At 41.0% G+C, this 15,566-nt stretch overlaps 1 protein-coding gene across 1 annotated transcript in view; it reads left to right on the top strand.

The window, feature by feature from the left end:
* Sans (SAM_USH1G_HARP domain-containing protein Sans) overlaps positions 1 to 15,566 on the top strand; it is a 260,636-nt gene that overhangs the window by 217,169 nt on the left and 27,901 nt on the right. Inside the window, exon 4 of the mRNA XM_067149972.2 lies at positions 14,300 to 14,479. Within this exon, the coding sequence (XP_067006073.1) occupies positions 14,300 to 14,479 (180 nt within the window). The remainder of the gene's footprint in view (positions 1 to 14,299; positions 14,480 to 15,566) is intronic.

The raw sequence follows: 15,566 nt of genomic DNA on the forward strand, positions 1-15,566 counted from the left end.
AGCTTAACGTGCAGTAAATCTACTGCAATAGGCACCCACATGTAAGCCCGACGCTTTACCTGAATGGTCAGCGTACTGACCTTCGGTTCAGAGGACTTATAGCATAAGTCTCGATTAAAACGGCACTCGTTTATTACGGCAAAATTTCGTTACAAGCAAGTTCTATTGTATAGCGGTGCGGAATCACTGCGCCTTATACATATGATGTACTGAATGATTTATTACACCGAACGTGTTCGCTTTTGATTTAGGATGGCGCAAACTTTTCAGTTCAGTGCGTGACTTTGTGAAATCTAAATCCTTTCTATTAAGAGGCACCACCAAGGGGTAAAATTTCCGTCGTTCTCCTATGGACAGGATTTTCTATTATCAGTTAATACTGCGCATGTGAACTTCACGTTGTGTGGTATTTTTAATGATATTGGCAACATTGCGTTTTCCCGACCTCGAAGTGGGATAGGTTGCTCATCAACCTTTCGGAAGGTGTGAGTGAAGAAAGAGTGTCTGTCCCCGTAATTAAGCTGAAATCCTCAAGACCTGAAGCTGGCCACACAAAGATAACCTTCACAGTTCACAGTGCAGAACTGCATTAGCATTCCATATAATAATGGAAATCATCAAAAGTTCCTTTTGGTGTTCTCCAAATGACATCACACGCATAAAAAAGACGTGGAGATTATGTTTTAATTATTGTTGTTAAGTTGGCTTGTGCCAGAAATAATAGTCAAGTTCCTGTGCCTTCAGGGAGAGGAAGGATGGGTAATCAAATTGAAGATATTCCCACGATGGAAGAGCCTTGGACATCAAAGTTGCCGGTCAAGGGGGTTGGTTGTTCAGTAGTTAGGACAGGACTCTCCCCTTGCGGTAGAATACATCCACGGTGTGACGTATCCACTTGGCCCACAGATTAATGACAAATTTATAACGTGGCGGGTCACTTTAATATTAAAATAAATAAATGATATGTCATGGTTTCTCCAGAAACAGTATCCCAAGGGCGCCAGTCTTCAAGCTTATGGCTTGAAAACAAAAGTAGATAATTAATAATAATAATAATAAATAAAAATACGTAATGAGACTCAAAAAACTCCCAGGGGTGGGGTGAACGGAACACAAATCATTAAGTACACTAACTTGGAATTTAAGGATCATTAATAATCATTTCATAAAATACAAATTAAAATAGCTATTTATTGAGATGAAAAACGTGACATAACGGCGTATTAACGAAATCTGAACTTACGGAAGCAAAAGAAAAAGTGAATGAAATTAACTTTAAGAAAATGAACTGTTGCGCGAAGACTTGCAGTAACTTATGCCATAAGCTCACCAAATTTAGACTCTGTTGTCTTGAAGCTGAAGATGGGTGGATCTCTCGTACCGGCTGCCTCATCTGTTGTTGGATTCCAGTCCTACATCCACATTTCCTGTCTTTAACACTTCCTATTGTACTCCTTACATAAAGTCGTAATGAGTCCTAATTTTAAGTGCAAAACCACCATGGGTTATGTTCATGGAGAGAATACATTCGTATTCTTCCGAATTACGGAACAGTAGCGTAGCTAAATTCATAATAAAAGCTCTCCTCCCCTATACCAGTCAGAACCGGTCTCCCGTTGACTACCTCTCGTCATTGAGATAACAAGTCCCAATGAGAGTAACTTTTGAGTAGAATATACTCAGATGCGAAGTGAACTAAGTTAAAATCTTCTCCGATGTGTAGACGTAGAATCGTAGTAAGAGTATCTTCCAAGCGTGAGAATCAGAATCAGAATGTCCGAAACTCAATGTGAATCTGAATGTGAGTCTGAATGAGAGTGTTAGTGTCCTCTCCAGCCCTTGTCGGTGGTATATCGGTTCAAAAGTCTCCTTCCATCAGCCATATCACATGGTCCAGTAAGATTCGAGGTCTCATCCCTTCTCCCTTGTATAGCTGTGCATCCATCACGTTGCTTCATTACGTTCATTCACATAGGCTGAACTTTCCCGCTGAAATAAAGCGTCTCGAAGCTGAGTTTGAAAAGTGGGTGTTAATAATGTATCAACTGTCTTTCCATGAGGTGGAGAGGGTAATATCTCTCGTAACCTCGATGACGTACTTTTCCTGGAACTGGGCTGAAATTAGCCTGCTGACTCTGGTCACCTCACAACGGCTATTGGAAAATTTACTGCAAGTTATAAATATGCGTAATGTTGAAATACTTTACCCAATAATTTGTTCGTTCAGAATACGTTATAGCCGCGATACAAAGAAATGAAATGATGATTGAAATGGATGATAAAAGCCCTATATATATATACATATTAATTTAAAATGACCTATCAGTGATTAAATATATACATATTATCAATTAAATATATAGTTCAATAATTAAAAACATTCAGTGATGTCCCAAACATCACAACGGTATCCCCTGCCTGTCGGAAGAAGCGACTGAAAGGAACAACCCCATGGACTGTCGTCATGGGAGCGTGCATTGGCTATCACGGGGTCCGTAGCAAAGTCTAGCACTGCTTCCGTTTATTTGTGCCAAGCTCCTCGCTGTTATTTTTCTTATACGACTTCCCTTGGTCAACTCTTTTTCTCTTATGACTCGGACACACAATCTCTTATTGGAAGAACAATGTGGATTTAGGAAAGGCAGATCCTGTACAGATAATATATTTAGCCTCAAACAGATACTGGAGAAGAGAAGAGAATTTAACTTGAATACTTATGTCGCTTTTGTCGACTATGAAAAGGCTTTTGATAGGGTAGATAGAGAACAGTTATGGAATATAATGCTAAAAAATGGATACCCTAAACATCTTATTCAAGTTATCCAAAGTCTGTACAAAAGGACGAGAATTGTGTTAGATCTAGGATACAAACTAACGGAAGAAATATTAATTAATCAAGGTGTACGTCAGGGATGCAGCCTCTCTCCAACACTATTCAATATATATATAGATGAAGTAATCAGAAATCGGAAACGAATTGTGCACTCCGGAATAAAATTGAACACAAACACATACATAAATACTATGCTCTTTGCAGATGATCAATTTATCCTGCAGGATGATGAAGATAAACTCTAGAAATCAATACATCAGTTAAACACCATTTGTAAAAGTTATAATCTTCGGATATCCAGAACGAAAACCAAAGTTATGGCATGGCAAGGGAAATATCCTATCAAAGCGAAGATAGTAATTGGCCATCAATCAGTAGAACAAGTCTCAAATTTTAAGTACCTTGGTTGTGAAATATATTTTAATAATGATGACGAGGTGAAGCAGAAGCTTCATCGATTTCAATATATGTGTGGGACAATTCGCCGAACACTGAAAGGAAAAGTGAGAGAAGATACTCAACTTAAATTCTATAAGACTATGGCTGTACCAACTTTGTTATATGGAAGTGGGGTGGATAAAACAAGCTATAGGAATAAAATACAATCATCTGAAATGAGATTCGTAAGATCAGTGAAAGGATACTCCCTAAAAGATAAAATACGAAATGAAGAGATAAGACAACAATTAAATATATTCCCAGAGAATGAAAGAATATTCCAAAACAGGATAAATTGGAAAAACCACGTTCTGAGGATGGATAACGACAGAATCCCAAAACTTGCTCTGGAATACCATCCTACAGGAAGAAGAGATATTGGTCGTCCTATGAAGAGATGGAATGAAATTTGAGGTCGGAACAGGCTATTAGCCTAATCCATGAAGAGGAAGTAAGTAAGTAAGTACCCCGACAGTATAAGGTTCGCGAGACCTCACGTGACTTCCATGTTCACGCTCTTCGTAGCCTTCCTCCATTTTTCCAATACCTTCTATCTTCGAAGGGTCGAATTTCTTTTTTCGTTTCTGGTCAGTGTTAAGAGGTGATGTGTACCCAGTTGTACTTCCTCTTATCACCACTAGGACTGAACTGGGAAGTAGAAGTGGCTTGTATTTAAGTTCCAGTCGATCTTATAATCGTTATGAAACTTCTTTTGAAACCCGGAAATTTGTTCTGGAGCTCATACTTGAAGAAAGGAACTACATGAATTCTGACAGTAGGCCCCAAGTTGAATTTCAAGAGAATCAATGCGATTTTAAAGAAGGAAACTTAATTTCAGTTTAGGTAAAGCTAATTTTAAGGGACAGTGAATTTCATGTTGAGTATTTAGCCCGAAGGCTGGTTGGATCCTCAACAGGTTCACCATTAGCTGTCATAGATGGCTTAGGTGTCACTGAAGAGGCAAACTAGGGAAATGAGGAGTGAGGTAGTTTCCCGTTGCTTTCCTCACTGAACCAGAAGTTGCTATTGCACATCAGTCTGCCAAGCCCACTGAAATGCATGCACCAACCGACCCTATGAGTGAACTTTTCACACCATTCATAGCAGGGACTGGCTGCATAAGGAATGGCAATACTAGCGTCACTCAAACCTCAGCCACTTTCATATTGTCAAAGCCAAGTATAAGACTGAGACAGGTCAATGAAAGTAATTTTATTCTAGCCCATACCAGAAGACATAGTACACTGTATACAATACATCTTGCCAGCAAAGGCCAGGTGAATTTCATACAAGGGTAAATCATTATATTCTAGGGAGGAAATTAATTCAGAGTCCCAGAGCACTAATGTGCGAGTTCTGGGAAGATGAAGAATTTCAAAGAAAATACAATTCTAAAGGAATTAAAATGAACTCCGCGCGGCGAGCGATATCCTGAGGGATAAAACATTTTGAATTTTGTTATTCGGCACTAATTTATACCCAGACAAATTGAAATGGAAACAAAAAGAATATTAAAATAATCCTCACCGAGCTCGATGGCAGCAGTCGCTTTAGTGCAGCCATTATCCAGTATTCGGGAGATAGTGGGTTCGAACCCACTGTCGGCAGCCCTGAAGTTGGTTTTCCGTGGTTTCCCATTTTCACACCAGGCAAATATAGGGGCTGTAGCTTAATTAAGGCCACGGTCGCTTAATTCCCACTCCTAGCCCTTTCCTGTCCCATCGTCGCCATAAGACCTATGTGTGTCGGTGCGACGTAAAGCAACTAGTAAAAAAGAAAAACCCTTCTTCCTTGAAACAATGCATAAATGAGATAGAAATCGTTCTTGGGAAAGTCAAAACATTATATTGTTTAATAAAGGGTCCTTAAACAAAGTGGTCACTTGACGTAAACCGAATGGTTACAATGTAATGGAAGCTGGTTTATATGTAGTATTACCTCCTTTTTTTAATCACTCTTTACTTTCAACATTTTATTTCATGTGTAATGCCGTACGCTAAATAAGTAAGTGCCTCCTTTGACACGGATTTCGGATTATAATGCTTGTTCATGCTTCTGATAAGACATTACACGTTCACTTGAGGCGGACGTCTCCACCCTTCCAATACCATAGAGCTTCTCCAAGCGCTTGTAATCTTCGAAGAGTTCGATCCCGCGCTCGAATGCCTTGTTCCAGTTATGTTACTTTATCCTTTGCATGGGGGCCTGCATCGCCTCGTTGATATACGTGTGCTCTGTTCACGCGTAAAAACGTTGAGTCGATTCCCCGCTATGAAGTCGAAGAAATGAGACTTCTACTTCTGGAAAGCCACATGCCACAGAAGTAATGAGTACAAAAATAATTCCTGGAGACAAAGACTTTATGTCATTTAGTGGCGAAGTTACGAGTAGCCTGCCTCTGTATTCAGGAACCTTCACGGCCTGTACGGAGATAGCTCTGCTTGCTCAGTATATAACAACCTGACCATTATTCCTTGCCATCTGTTCGCTGTTGTCTTCACTACACCACAACAAAATGTCACTGAGGAACCGCAGTAACACAAACCAAATTACTCTATTAATTTCTGTACGCCGGGCAGCTCAGACGGTAGAGCACTAGCCTTCTAAGCTCAGCTTGGCAGGTTCGATCCGGTTCAGTCCTGTGGTATTTGAAGATGCTCTAAACACGTCAGCCTCGTGTCGGTAGATTTACTGGCACGAATGAAAACCCCTACGGGACAAAATTGCGGCACCTCGGCGTCTCCAAAAACCATAAAAGTTGTTAGTGTGACGTGTAACCATTATTATTATTTATGCTACGTGTTTAACGTCACGCTAACACATCGACAGTTTCCGGCGACGGAAGGATGGGAAAGAGCTAGGATTGGGAAAGGGCTAGGATTGGGAAGGGAGCACCCATGACCTAATTAAGGTACATTTGCCTGGTGTGAAAATGGGAGACCACGAAAAGCAATCTTCGAGGCTGCCGACGGTAGGATTCGAACTCACTATCTTCCGAATGCAAGCGCACAGATGCGTGACTCGAACACGCATGACCAACTCACTCGGTATTATTATTATTATTATTATTATTATTATTATTATTATTATTATTATTATTATTATTATTATTATTATTATTATTATTATTATTATTCCAGGTTACACCTTCCCTGGCCACTTAAACTGCGCGCCTCCTCTAAGGCCATCTATGTAAACAAACTTGAACTGGTGCACTACTAGATACTTTGGTCTTCTACTGTTAGATGTCTCTACCATAGATTTAATTTGCTCCCTCTTGCGGGATAAACTCTAATTATTTCATAAAGAAATTTGTATTTCTGATGTTTGTTAACCAGGGTCTTATAATTGTTTTTTTTTTTTTAATGTACAGAAGTTGTCAATACTTCATCTGGTTCCTCCTTGATTGTAATTAACCTATCAGATTTTTTGGATATATCTTCTTTAGCCAATTAAAACCAGGGGTGTGTATAGGAATCCAGCCTATTAACAAAGAGTTCTGGAAGCTTCCCGTAAAAGTATTATAAATAGGGGCGCTTTAGGGCCGTATTATCTTTATTGCTCCAGTGACATGAGTACGGCGTGTCCTAAGGGAGGCAGGGGTGCGGCCTGCGTGGGGAAGGTCCAGCGACTCAAGGTAATGGCAGAATTTTCATAGATATATGATTGCTCCTGCGTATAGTGTGAGGGGAAGGTTTCAACCTCTTTTATTTAATGTAAAATTCTAAATTTGGTGGTTCTATTCTTTACTGGAAAATATTTAATGTAAGGGAACAAGGAGTGACTAGCCTCTGTCAGTTCACATTCAACTTGGCATGGGATGACTAAAGTTTTCAAACCTCTAAATTTCTTAAGTTGCATTAACGTTTCTCATTTAGTCACCCCGGTGTAGTATAGGATTAGCCTCTGTATCTTTCGGCCATAAGCCCACTGAGGGTTTTAACTATTTCTATAAGGAGGGCAAGTGTTTCGCCTCCCAGCCTTTTGTTAATGGCCGGTATGTGCAACCTTTTCGTTTTTACACTAAGGCCAATTAGTATGGGCAATTATGCCCCTGTACATTTATTTCTGTGTGTAACGTTTTTTCTGGCGTTAGTTCCCATTGGGAACAGTGAATCCTGTAACTGTTGAGCAATAGATAAGCCCACATCGGGGCAACTTGGTGTAAATACTTTAATGGAGGACAACCGATAGGTTGTCAGAGAGAAGTTAAGTGCACCATAAGAAACTGATGCCTCTGCGAGGCTGTACTATGATATAATTGGAGCGCAGACTCCTACTAAGTGTACTTTCCGGGAGCATTTCTTACTCTTATAAAATATTGTACCTGGCAAGAATAATTCAGCTCTTTTCTGTGTAAATGAACAATTTGTAATTTTCTCAAGTTTTTGTACCTGATATACGGACTTCTGACACGTTCATTAATATTGTTGTTATTCATTCTGATTTTCTAATTCTCAAATATTAAACTAGAAAAACAAGTGAAAGAAATTAAATTTCAAAATTTGTTGTGTTAAGTTCTGCCCTAGTTAATTCCTTGTCCAGCCATTCAACTCTCACGCTTCTTACCCCTCTGTGATCCACGATATTTCCTTAACAATTATTATTATTTATTATTGTTATTATTATTATTATTATTATTATTATTATTATTATTATTATTATTATTATTATTATTATTATTATTATTATTTCTGTAGATCACTCATACATCTTGCTCAAACAGACAGAAGAAAATTTGGCTTTGTTCACGACAGTTCAAGACAGTGAACATACTTGCTGTTAGATCCAGAGGTATTTATGATTGCGAAAGCCCTGTCTACCAAGACATGGCTAGTATCTTAATGATGTGTATGGAAGTCGGCATTTTCCTGCAGGCAAGTAAAGAAACACCACTTCAAAATCCTATCTCAGGATTGCCATAGAAAATCTCTGTGGTCCAAAATCAAATCAATCAAATTTGAGGTCCACATTATCTCCCATGGTACGATACGTGAGTTAATACACATTGACATGAAGGTTATGAAGCAATCTTTCATTCAAACTTAAACCTTGCCATCTCCGCACAGGCCAAGAATGCCCTTGGAGGAGTGGACGGTAGACTTTCACTATCCGTAACCTCGGCACTAAGCGGGAGTGAGTGTTTAGCCCTTCGCCCGGCCGTCTTTGCCCCAAATAATTAATCCAGTACTCATTTTTGCTATAGGTGGTGGTAATGAAAATGAAATGGTGTATGGCTTTTAGTGCCGGGAGTGTCCGAGGACATGTTCGGCTCGCCAGGTGCAGGTCTTTCGATTTGTCGCCCGCAGACGACCTGCTCGTCGTGATTAGGACGAAATGATGATGAAGACGACACATGCACCCAGCCCCGTGCCAGAGAAATAGACCAATGATGGTTAAAATTCCCGACCCTGCCGGGAATCGAACCCGGGATGCCTGTGACCAAAGGCCACCAGGCTAACCATTCAGCTATGGACCCGGTCATAGGTGGTGGTGATTGTTTTAAGAGGAAGTACAACTAGGCAACGATCCTCTATATATAACTAGTCAGAGAAAACAATTGAAGGGATCCGACACTTCGAAAAACTGAAGAAAGACAAGGGCCACGAAAGGCGTGAAAATGAGACTCCCGAGCCCTCGAATGCTCTAATAGCGTCGGGGTCGGAAGAGAACAAGAGTTGATCAAGCGAGGTCAGATAGGATAGATGAAAGTGAGGAGCCTGCCACAATTAGTGGAAGCAATGCCAGGACTCAACTAAGGGCCCCGTGGTCGCCAACCCACGCTCCCAAGTTTATAGCCCCTGGGGCCCCTTTTAGTCGCCTCTTATTACAGGCAGGGGATACAGGGGTGTTATTCTATCGCCCCAACCCACAGGGGGAAAATTTTGATGTAGCCCGTACGTCTATGTGTTTCTCCAAAAGCGGAGTCCGACTCGTTGGCTGAACGGTCAGCGTACTGGCCTTCGGTTCAGAGGGTCCCGGGTTCGATTCCCGGCCGGGTCGGGGATTTTAACCTTAATTGGTTAATTCCAATGGCTCGGGGGCTGGGTGTATGTGTTGTCTTCATCATCATTTCACCCTCATCACGACGCGCAGGTTGCCTACGGGAGTCAAATAGAAAGACCTGCACCTGGCGAGCCGTACCCGTCCTGGGATATCCCGGTACTACAAGCCATACGACATTTCATTTCCAAAAGCGGACACCTCTCCTCGAAATTAATGTTCTTCTTGAGAGGGAATGGAATCCATGTCCCTCCAGATGAACAGAGCTCGCCTTAAAACGCCTCGGCTAGGCAAGCCTTGAACTTAAACCTTGACGACTCGTATAATTCGTAGAATTCCACGGACACATGCAGAGAACACGGTAATCTTTTCCCACCAACGCTTGCCTTAAAATGTCTTCCTGCTCGTAGAGCATTGTTTCATCATACGAGTTCACATATTTTCCTCTATTTTAAATTAATTAGTAACGGAGAAAGTTGTTGGCTAAGTAGCACATTTAAGTCATCCTAATAGGGGTGGTGTGAATCTTGCATTGTACGGTATATTCTTCTTCACTTTACGTGATCACAGCCTCGAACTCAACTTTCTCATCCAGATGCATACGACTTCAGATATTTCTAAAACACGTTTCTGATGAACGTCTAGCGACAATGACAAAGTAGTGGATCTGCAGTTCTACAGTTAAGGTCTAGATTTTACTATTTACAAAAAATCTACACCGCGATTCCCGATTCCCGACCGGACCGCTGATTTTAACTGCGCATAGTTAATTTACTGGCTCGTGGACTGGGTCTTTGTGTTCGTCATAACCCTTAGCACTCGAATACGTTTGTCTGGACCGAGTGAGTTGGCCCTGCGGTTAGGGGCGCATTCGGGAGATAGTGGGTTCGAACCCCTCTGTCGGCAGCCCTGAAGATTGTTTTCCGTGGTTTCCGATTTTCACACCAGGGAAATGCGGGGGCTGTGCCTTAACTAAAGCAACGGACGCTTCCTGCTCACTCCTGTCCCATCGTCGCCATAAGACCTATCTGTGTCGGTGCGACTTAAAGCCAACTGTAAAAAGAAAAGTTTGTCTGGTTACACTAATCTACCCGTATTTATTATGCTGGAAAAGTATGAGTGCAGTGCTATCTATTCTCGCAGGTAAAACTGAAGTTCTTTATATGATTACGTAAAAGTGGAAATGAAGAATTTGTAGGTTTACAGCCTTTGTATAACAGGTCCGGAAGCAAACATCTCAATGAAGGCTTAGTTTCATTGCAATTTTGAAGAAGTGGGTCTCCCTTTGTCTTTCTTTGTTCGGTTTATTACTGCACTTAGTACAGTCCTTGTAATGAATACATCCCTCCATGTAGAGTTGATGTCAGTTGAAGTCCTGTTCTAAAACTGGGCCATATCCAAACCACGTGCCGACCCCAATAATTTGAGAAAAAGTCCAGGAAGATTAAGAATAAGATCTGCTCTCCAGTGAAGTCTCGTATCTGTAGTTCATTGTCATTACGTATGGCTAACACATAATACCAACCACAAAAGTATTAAAATGAATTTTCATGAGAAATAATAACACCCATGAAAGTATTACAATTATTTTTACATGATAAATCACTTGTTTCAGCTCTCCTGTTAAATTGGCTATTTGCTCTTTCATTAGTTTGCCACGGGGCGGGGGTAGGTGAAATAGCGTATGGCTTTTAGTGCCGGGAGTGTCCGAAGACATGTTCGGCTCACCAGGTGCAGGTCCTTCGATTTGATGCCCGTAGGTGACCTTCGCGTCGTGAAGAGGATGAAATGATGAAGACAACACATACACCCAGCCCCCGTGTCAGCGAAATCAACCAATGATGGTTAACATTCTCGACCCTGCCGGGAATCGACCCCGCGACCCCTGTGACCAAACGCCATCGTAGTATATACCATTCCTCCAAAAGAAATCGGCAATGTTTTCAATGTTTCCCTCGCAAATTTATTCTGTGATACAAAGTCATGTCCGCCTCTGTGGTGCAGTGGTTAGTGTGATTAGCTGCCACCCCCGGAGGCCCGGGTTCCATTTCCGGCTCTGCCACGAAATTTGAAACGTGGTACGAGGTCCGGAACGGGGGTCCACTCATCCTCGGGAGGTCAGGTGAGTAGAGGGGGGTTCGATTCCCACCTCAGCCATCCTCGAAGTGGTTTTCCGTAGTTTTCCACTTCTTCTCCAGGCAAATGCCGGGAAGGTACCTAACTTAAGGCCACGGCCCCCTATCCCTTCCAATTCCCATTCCACCACATGGCCCCTGTTCAGCATAGCAGGTGAGGCTGCCTGGGCGAGATACTGGTCCTCCTCATTAGTTATATCCCTGACCAAATGTCTCATGCTCCAGGACACTGCCCTTGATGTGGTCGAGGTGGGATCCCTCACTTAGTCCGCGGGGAAACCAACCCTGGAGGGTAAAGGGATTTAATAAAATAATAAATATTTTTAATGGCGTCTGGGGTGTCGTGCAGAAAGGGTATGGCTAACGGATCGCAGGATGTCATTGACGTAGGTCAAACTGGTCACAGTGCCCTGTACACGCACCAACTGTGATTTGTGGTTGTACCTTGTACACAATAGCACCCCACACCATAAGACCTTGAATTGGCGCTGTATGTCTTGTGCGAATGCAGTCGATGTGATGCCTCTCCCCCTGTCTGCGGCGAACCAAAATGCAGCCATCATTTTCAAGCAAACAGAACCTGATTCGTAACAAACACACTATCTATTGCCATTCCCGTCCCCAGTGACGTCGTTCCATACATCATTGTAGACTAGCATGTTTATGCACATTAGTCAAAGATAGGCAGAGAAATGGACAACGCGCCGGTAACCCAGACCGTAATAAACGGCGGCGCACTGTCACTCCTGATAGTGTACGATGTGTTACACTGTTCCGCTACTGCGCCAGAGCCGAGAAGGACGCAGATCTGTCCTACAATGCCATTCCGATGAGGTGTCGATCTTCTCGGGGGGTGGTCTGGGTGGTGCGACCAGACCCATCTCGTCGTGTTCTACGGCCTTCTGTGAACTATTCTGTACACACTCGTTGCACTGCCGACACACTTCGTCCCACACGTGCAGCAATTTTCAGGATGGATGCATCACGTTCTCTCATGCTAATAATGCGCCCTCTTTCAAACTCACTCATTTGACGGTAGGGTTCTCGCATACGTCTGCAAGGCATCCTGCACGTCTACTCAGTCACACTGATCCATTACCTTCGGTTTATAGCGACAACGAGAGCCGCAGGCACATTTTACCAGTCGGTGGTGGTGCGCCGAGATATCGATATGGACCTTGAACGTTGAACCTGAGGGCCAACATGGTTCAAATGTTAATCATTTCTTCAGAACATACTAATGCACATGTCCTGTGAATATGAACTTCCGTTTTCTAGTCTTTCAAGGTGTTCTGGATTTTATGAACATGAGTGTATAAGCAGTGATGAAAAAAGTACAAGGGAAGGGTAAATGGGTTGAATTGCAGTTACCTGAGAAATATTTTTACTTAATTATGATTGCAAATCACTTTTCTCGCAAATAAAACAGTAAAATTACAATTACTCTACAGCAAGCCAGTCTTAAGGAAATCACTGACTTTTTTGCATGGGGTTGAAATAATGATACTGAAGTTTGCAAATAAATAGATTACTTAATTTTTTAATTATATATATATATATATATATATATATATATATATATATATATATATATCTTTTTTTTTTTTGGCATTGAGACAGTAAGCATCTACCATCACTAAATGAGACTAAACATGACACCCTGGAGCTTTCAAAATTACTTTTACATATTTTTTTAAAAGTTAGTGATGGGTACTGACTATAATCATTTAAAATCATTTCTCATTTACCTACTTTACAAAATAATTGATTCTTAGAAATGTTCATACCGAGCTCGATAGCTGCAGTCACTTAAACGCGGCCAGTATCCAGTATTCGGGAGATAATGGGTTCGAACCCCACTGTCGGCAGCCCTGAAGATGGTTTTTGGTGTTTTCCTATTTTCACACCAGGCAAATGCTGGGGCTATACCTTAAGTAAGGCCACGGCAACTTCCTACCCACTCCTAGCCCTTTCCTGTTCCATCGCCGCCATAAGACCTATCTGTGTCGGTGCGACGTAAAGCAACTTGTAAAAAAAAAAAAAAAAAAAAAAAAAATCATCGCTATGTTGGAAGTAAAGTACATCTTTGCATTATTTGTTGAAAAGACGCCGAACAGGGGCACTTCAAGGTATATCTGTGATTAATTTTTAAGAACTTCCCCGGCAGTGGCAGTTATTGTAGGATAAGTTTCGTGATTTTGGAAGCACTGGAGAGGTAAAAAACATCTCATCCAGCAGTGATGGAGTTACTGGTTTAGTAGAAATGAAACAGTTATTCATCAAATTTTTCCTGTTTCTGCTTCTGTGCATTGCATATTGATTACTAGAATGTAATAAATACAATTTTATTTCAAGAAGTAAATTACAGTATGAGTTAACATTTCATTTTTCAAAAAGTAACGAATACCAGTAAAAATTACTTTTTTAAAGGATTCGTTACAAGTAATTCGATACCTCTACACTTTCGGGTAGAAGAGGAAACTTCCCATCTAGTGGTGGACTGTGGTTAATAGCTTGACTCCCTAAAGTGACCAGCAACAGCTAAATCTTGTGATGGCCCCTCAATGTTAATTTAAAATTTAGTGCTTGACAATAATGTATTTTAGTGTACCATTTGCCACCGAGGTAGACACCTCATTTGCAAATAAAGAGATTTTGATTTGATTTGGTGGAAATGACACCGATATCCATCATTCAACATCTATTCACCAGGTTAGGACCAACTACAATGTGTGTCTGTCTCCATGTTAGGAATGAGTTAGCCAAAATATTGTAGTAGATATAAAATGTCTTTGGAAAATAATATATCTATAACGCAAATGACTACAAATATGCTGCTTTGAAAATTGTTATTTTCTATTGTTTGATTATATTCTTCTTCTGTCAACAGGAAAGATGTACAAAAGAAGAGACAAAAAGCCCAAAAGAATGCAGAAAAACTATCTCAAGAATTTGAGAAAATGCAAGAGGAAACAAAAAAGTTGGCTGAACAAGAGCAGAAGCGGTTACAGAAAGAAAGAGAAAAAATGGAAAAGATGGGTAGTGAACACATCAACATAATGCCTCACAGGTAAGATAAGGAAATATAATATTTATTATTGTCAGTATTAAGTGGAAATTATTTTACAAAAAAAATAACAGGGCACCGTCAGGGTCACAACCGCAAGTTTTGACGTAGAATATGTCGCGCGTGATACCTAGGTATTGTCAAAATGAAGTAGAGTTGAGGCCATGAGAATTGGAGCCTGATATTTGAACGGCAAAAGCAATAACTAAGAGGTGTGCTGAGTTCCCATAGTTACTACTATCTGCAGTATACCTAACATCCTTTAATACAGGCTGAGGTTTTCATGAAATGTTTAAGTAAGCGTAATGGAATTCAATAAAATTTCACCAGTTTCTAAGCTTTCTAATAATTTTAGCAGTTAAGAGAGAACACGTCATTACCGACAAATATGAGATCTCGTATTCCATAACAAAACCATCAAATACTGATAATTACATCAAGGAATGCACAACATATCCAAAATTGAAGTCAGGACGGCATATCCTATATTCATCACCCAGTCATAAGAAAGTAATGTTAAAATATAGAATAGAACACTACTCACACTGGTATTTGTATCAAGCTTATTTATTGCAGATAGTTAATGGTACACTTCAAGAATAAAACTAGGCAAATTTTTAAATAGCCACCAACTAACAAAAATAAACTAACAAAAAAAGTAATATTCGGAAAACAAGCATACAAAGCATTAAAATTAATACAGTACTATTCCGAATGATATTACAAAAGCATCTGAGAGCAAGCCCAGAGCCTGCGTGGCTCAAGCGGCAGCACGCCAGCCTCCTACCGCTGGGTTCTGTGGTTCAAATCCTAGTCACACCATGGGAGATTTGTGCTGGACAAAGCAGAGGCGGGACCGGCTTTCCTCCGGGTACCTCTTCCGGTTTTCCTTGTCAGCTTTCATTCCAGCGACACTCTCCAATATCATTTCATTTCGTTTGTCAGTCATTAATCAGTGCCCCAGAGGAGTGCAACAGGCTTCGGCAGCTGGCACAATTCTTATCCTCGCCACTAGATGGGGGCTTCATTCATTCCATTCCTGACCCGGTCAAATGACTGGAAACAGGCTGTGGATTTTCATTTTTCATCT

The sequence above is a fragment of the Anabrus simplex genome, chromosome 6 (assembly GCF_040414725.1).
Source record: "Anabrus simplex isolate iqAnaSimp1 chromosome 6, ASM4041472v1, whole genome shotgun sequence".
Classification (NCBI taxonomy): domain Eukaryota; kingdom Metazoa; phylum Arthropoda; class Insecta; order Orthoptera; family Tettigoniidae; genus Anabrus; species Anabrus simplex.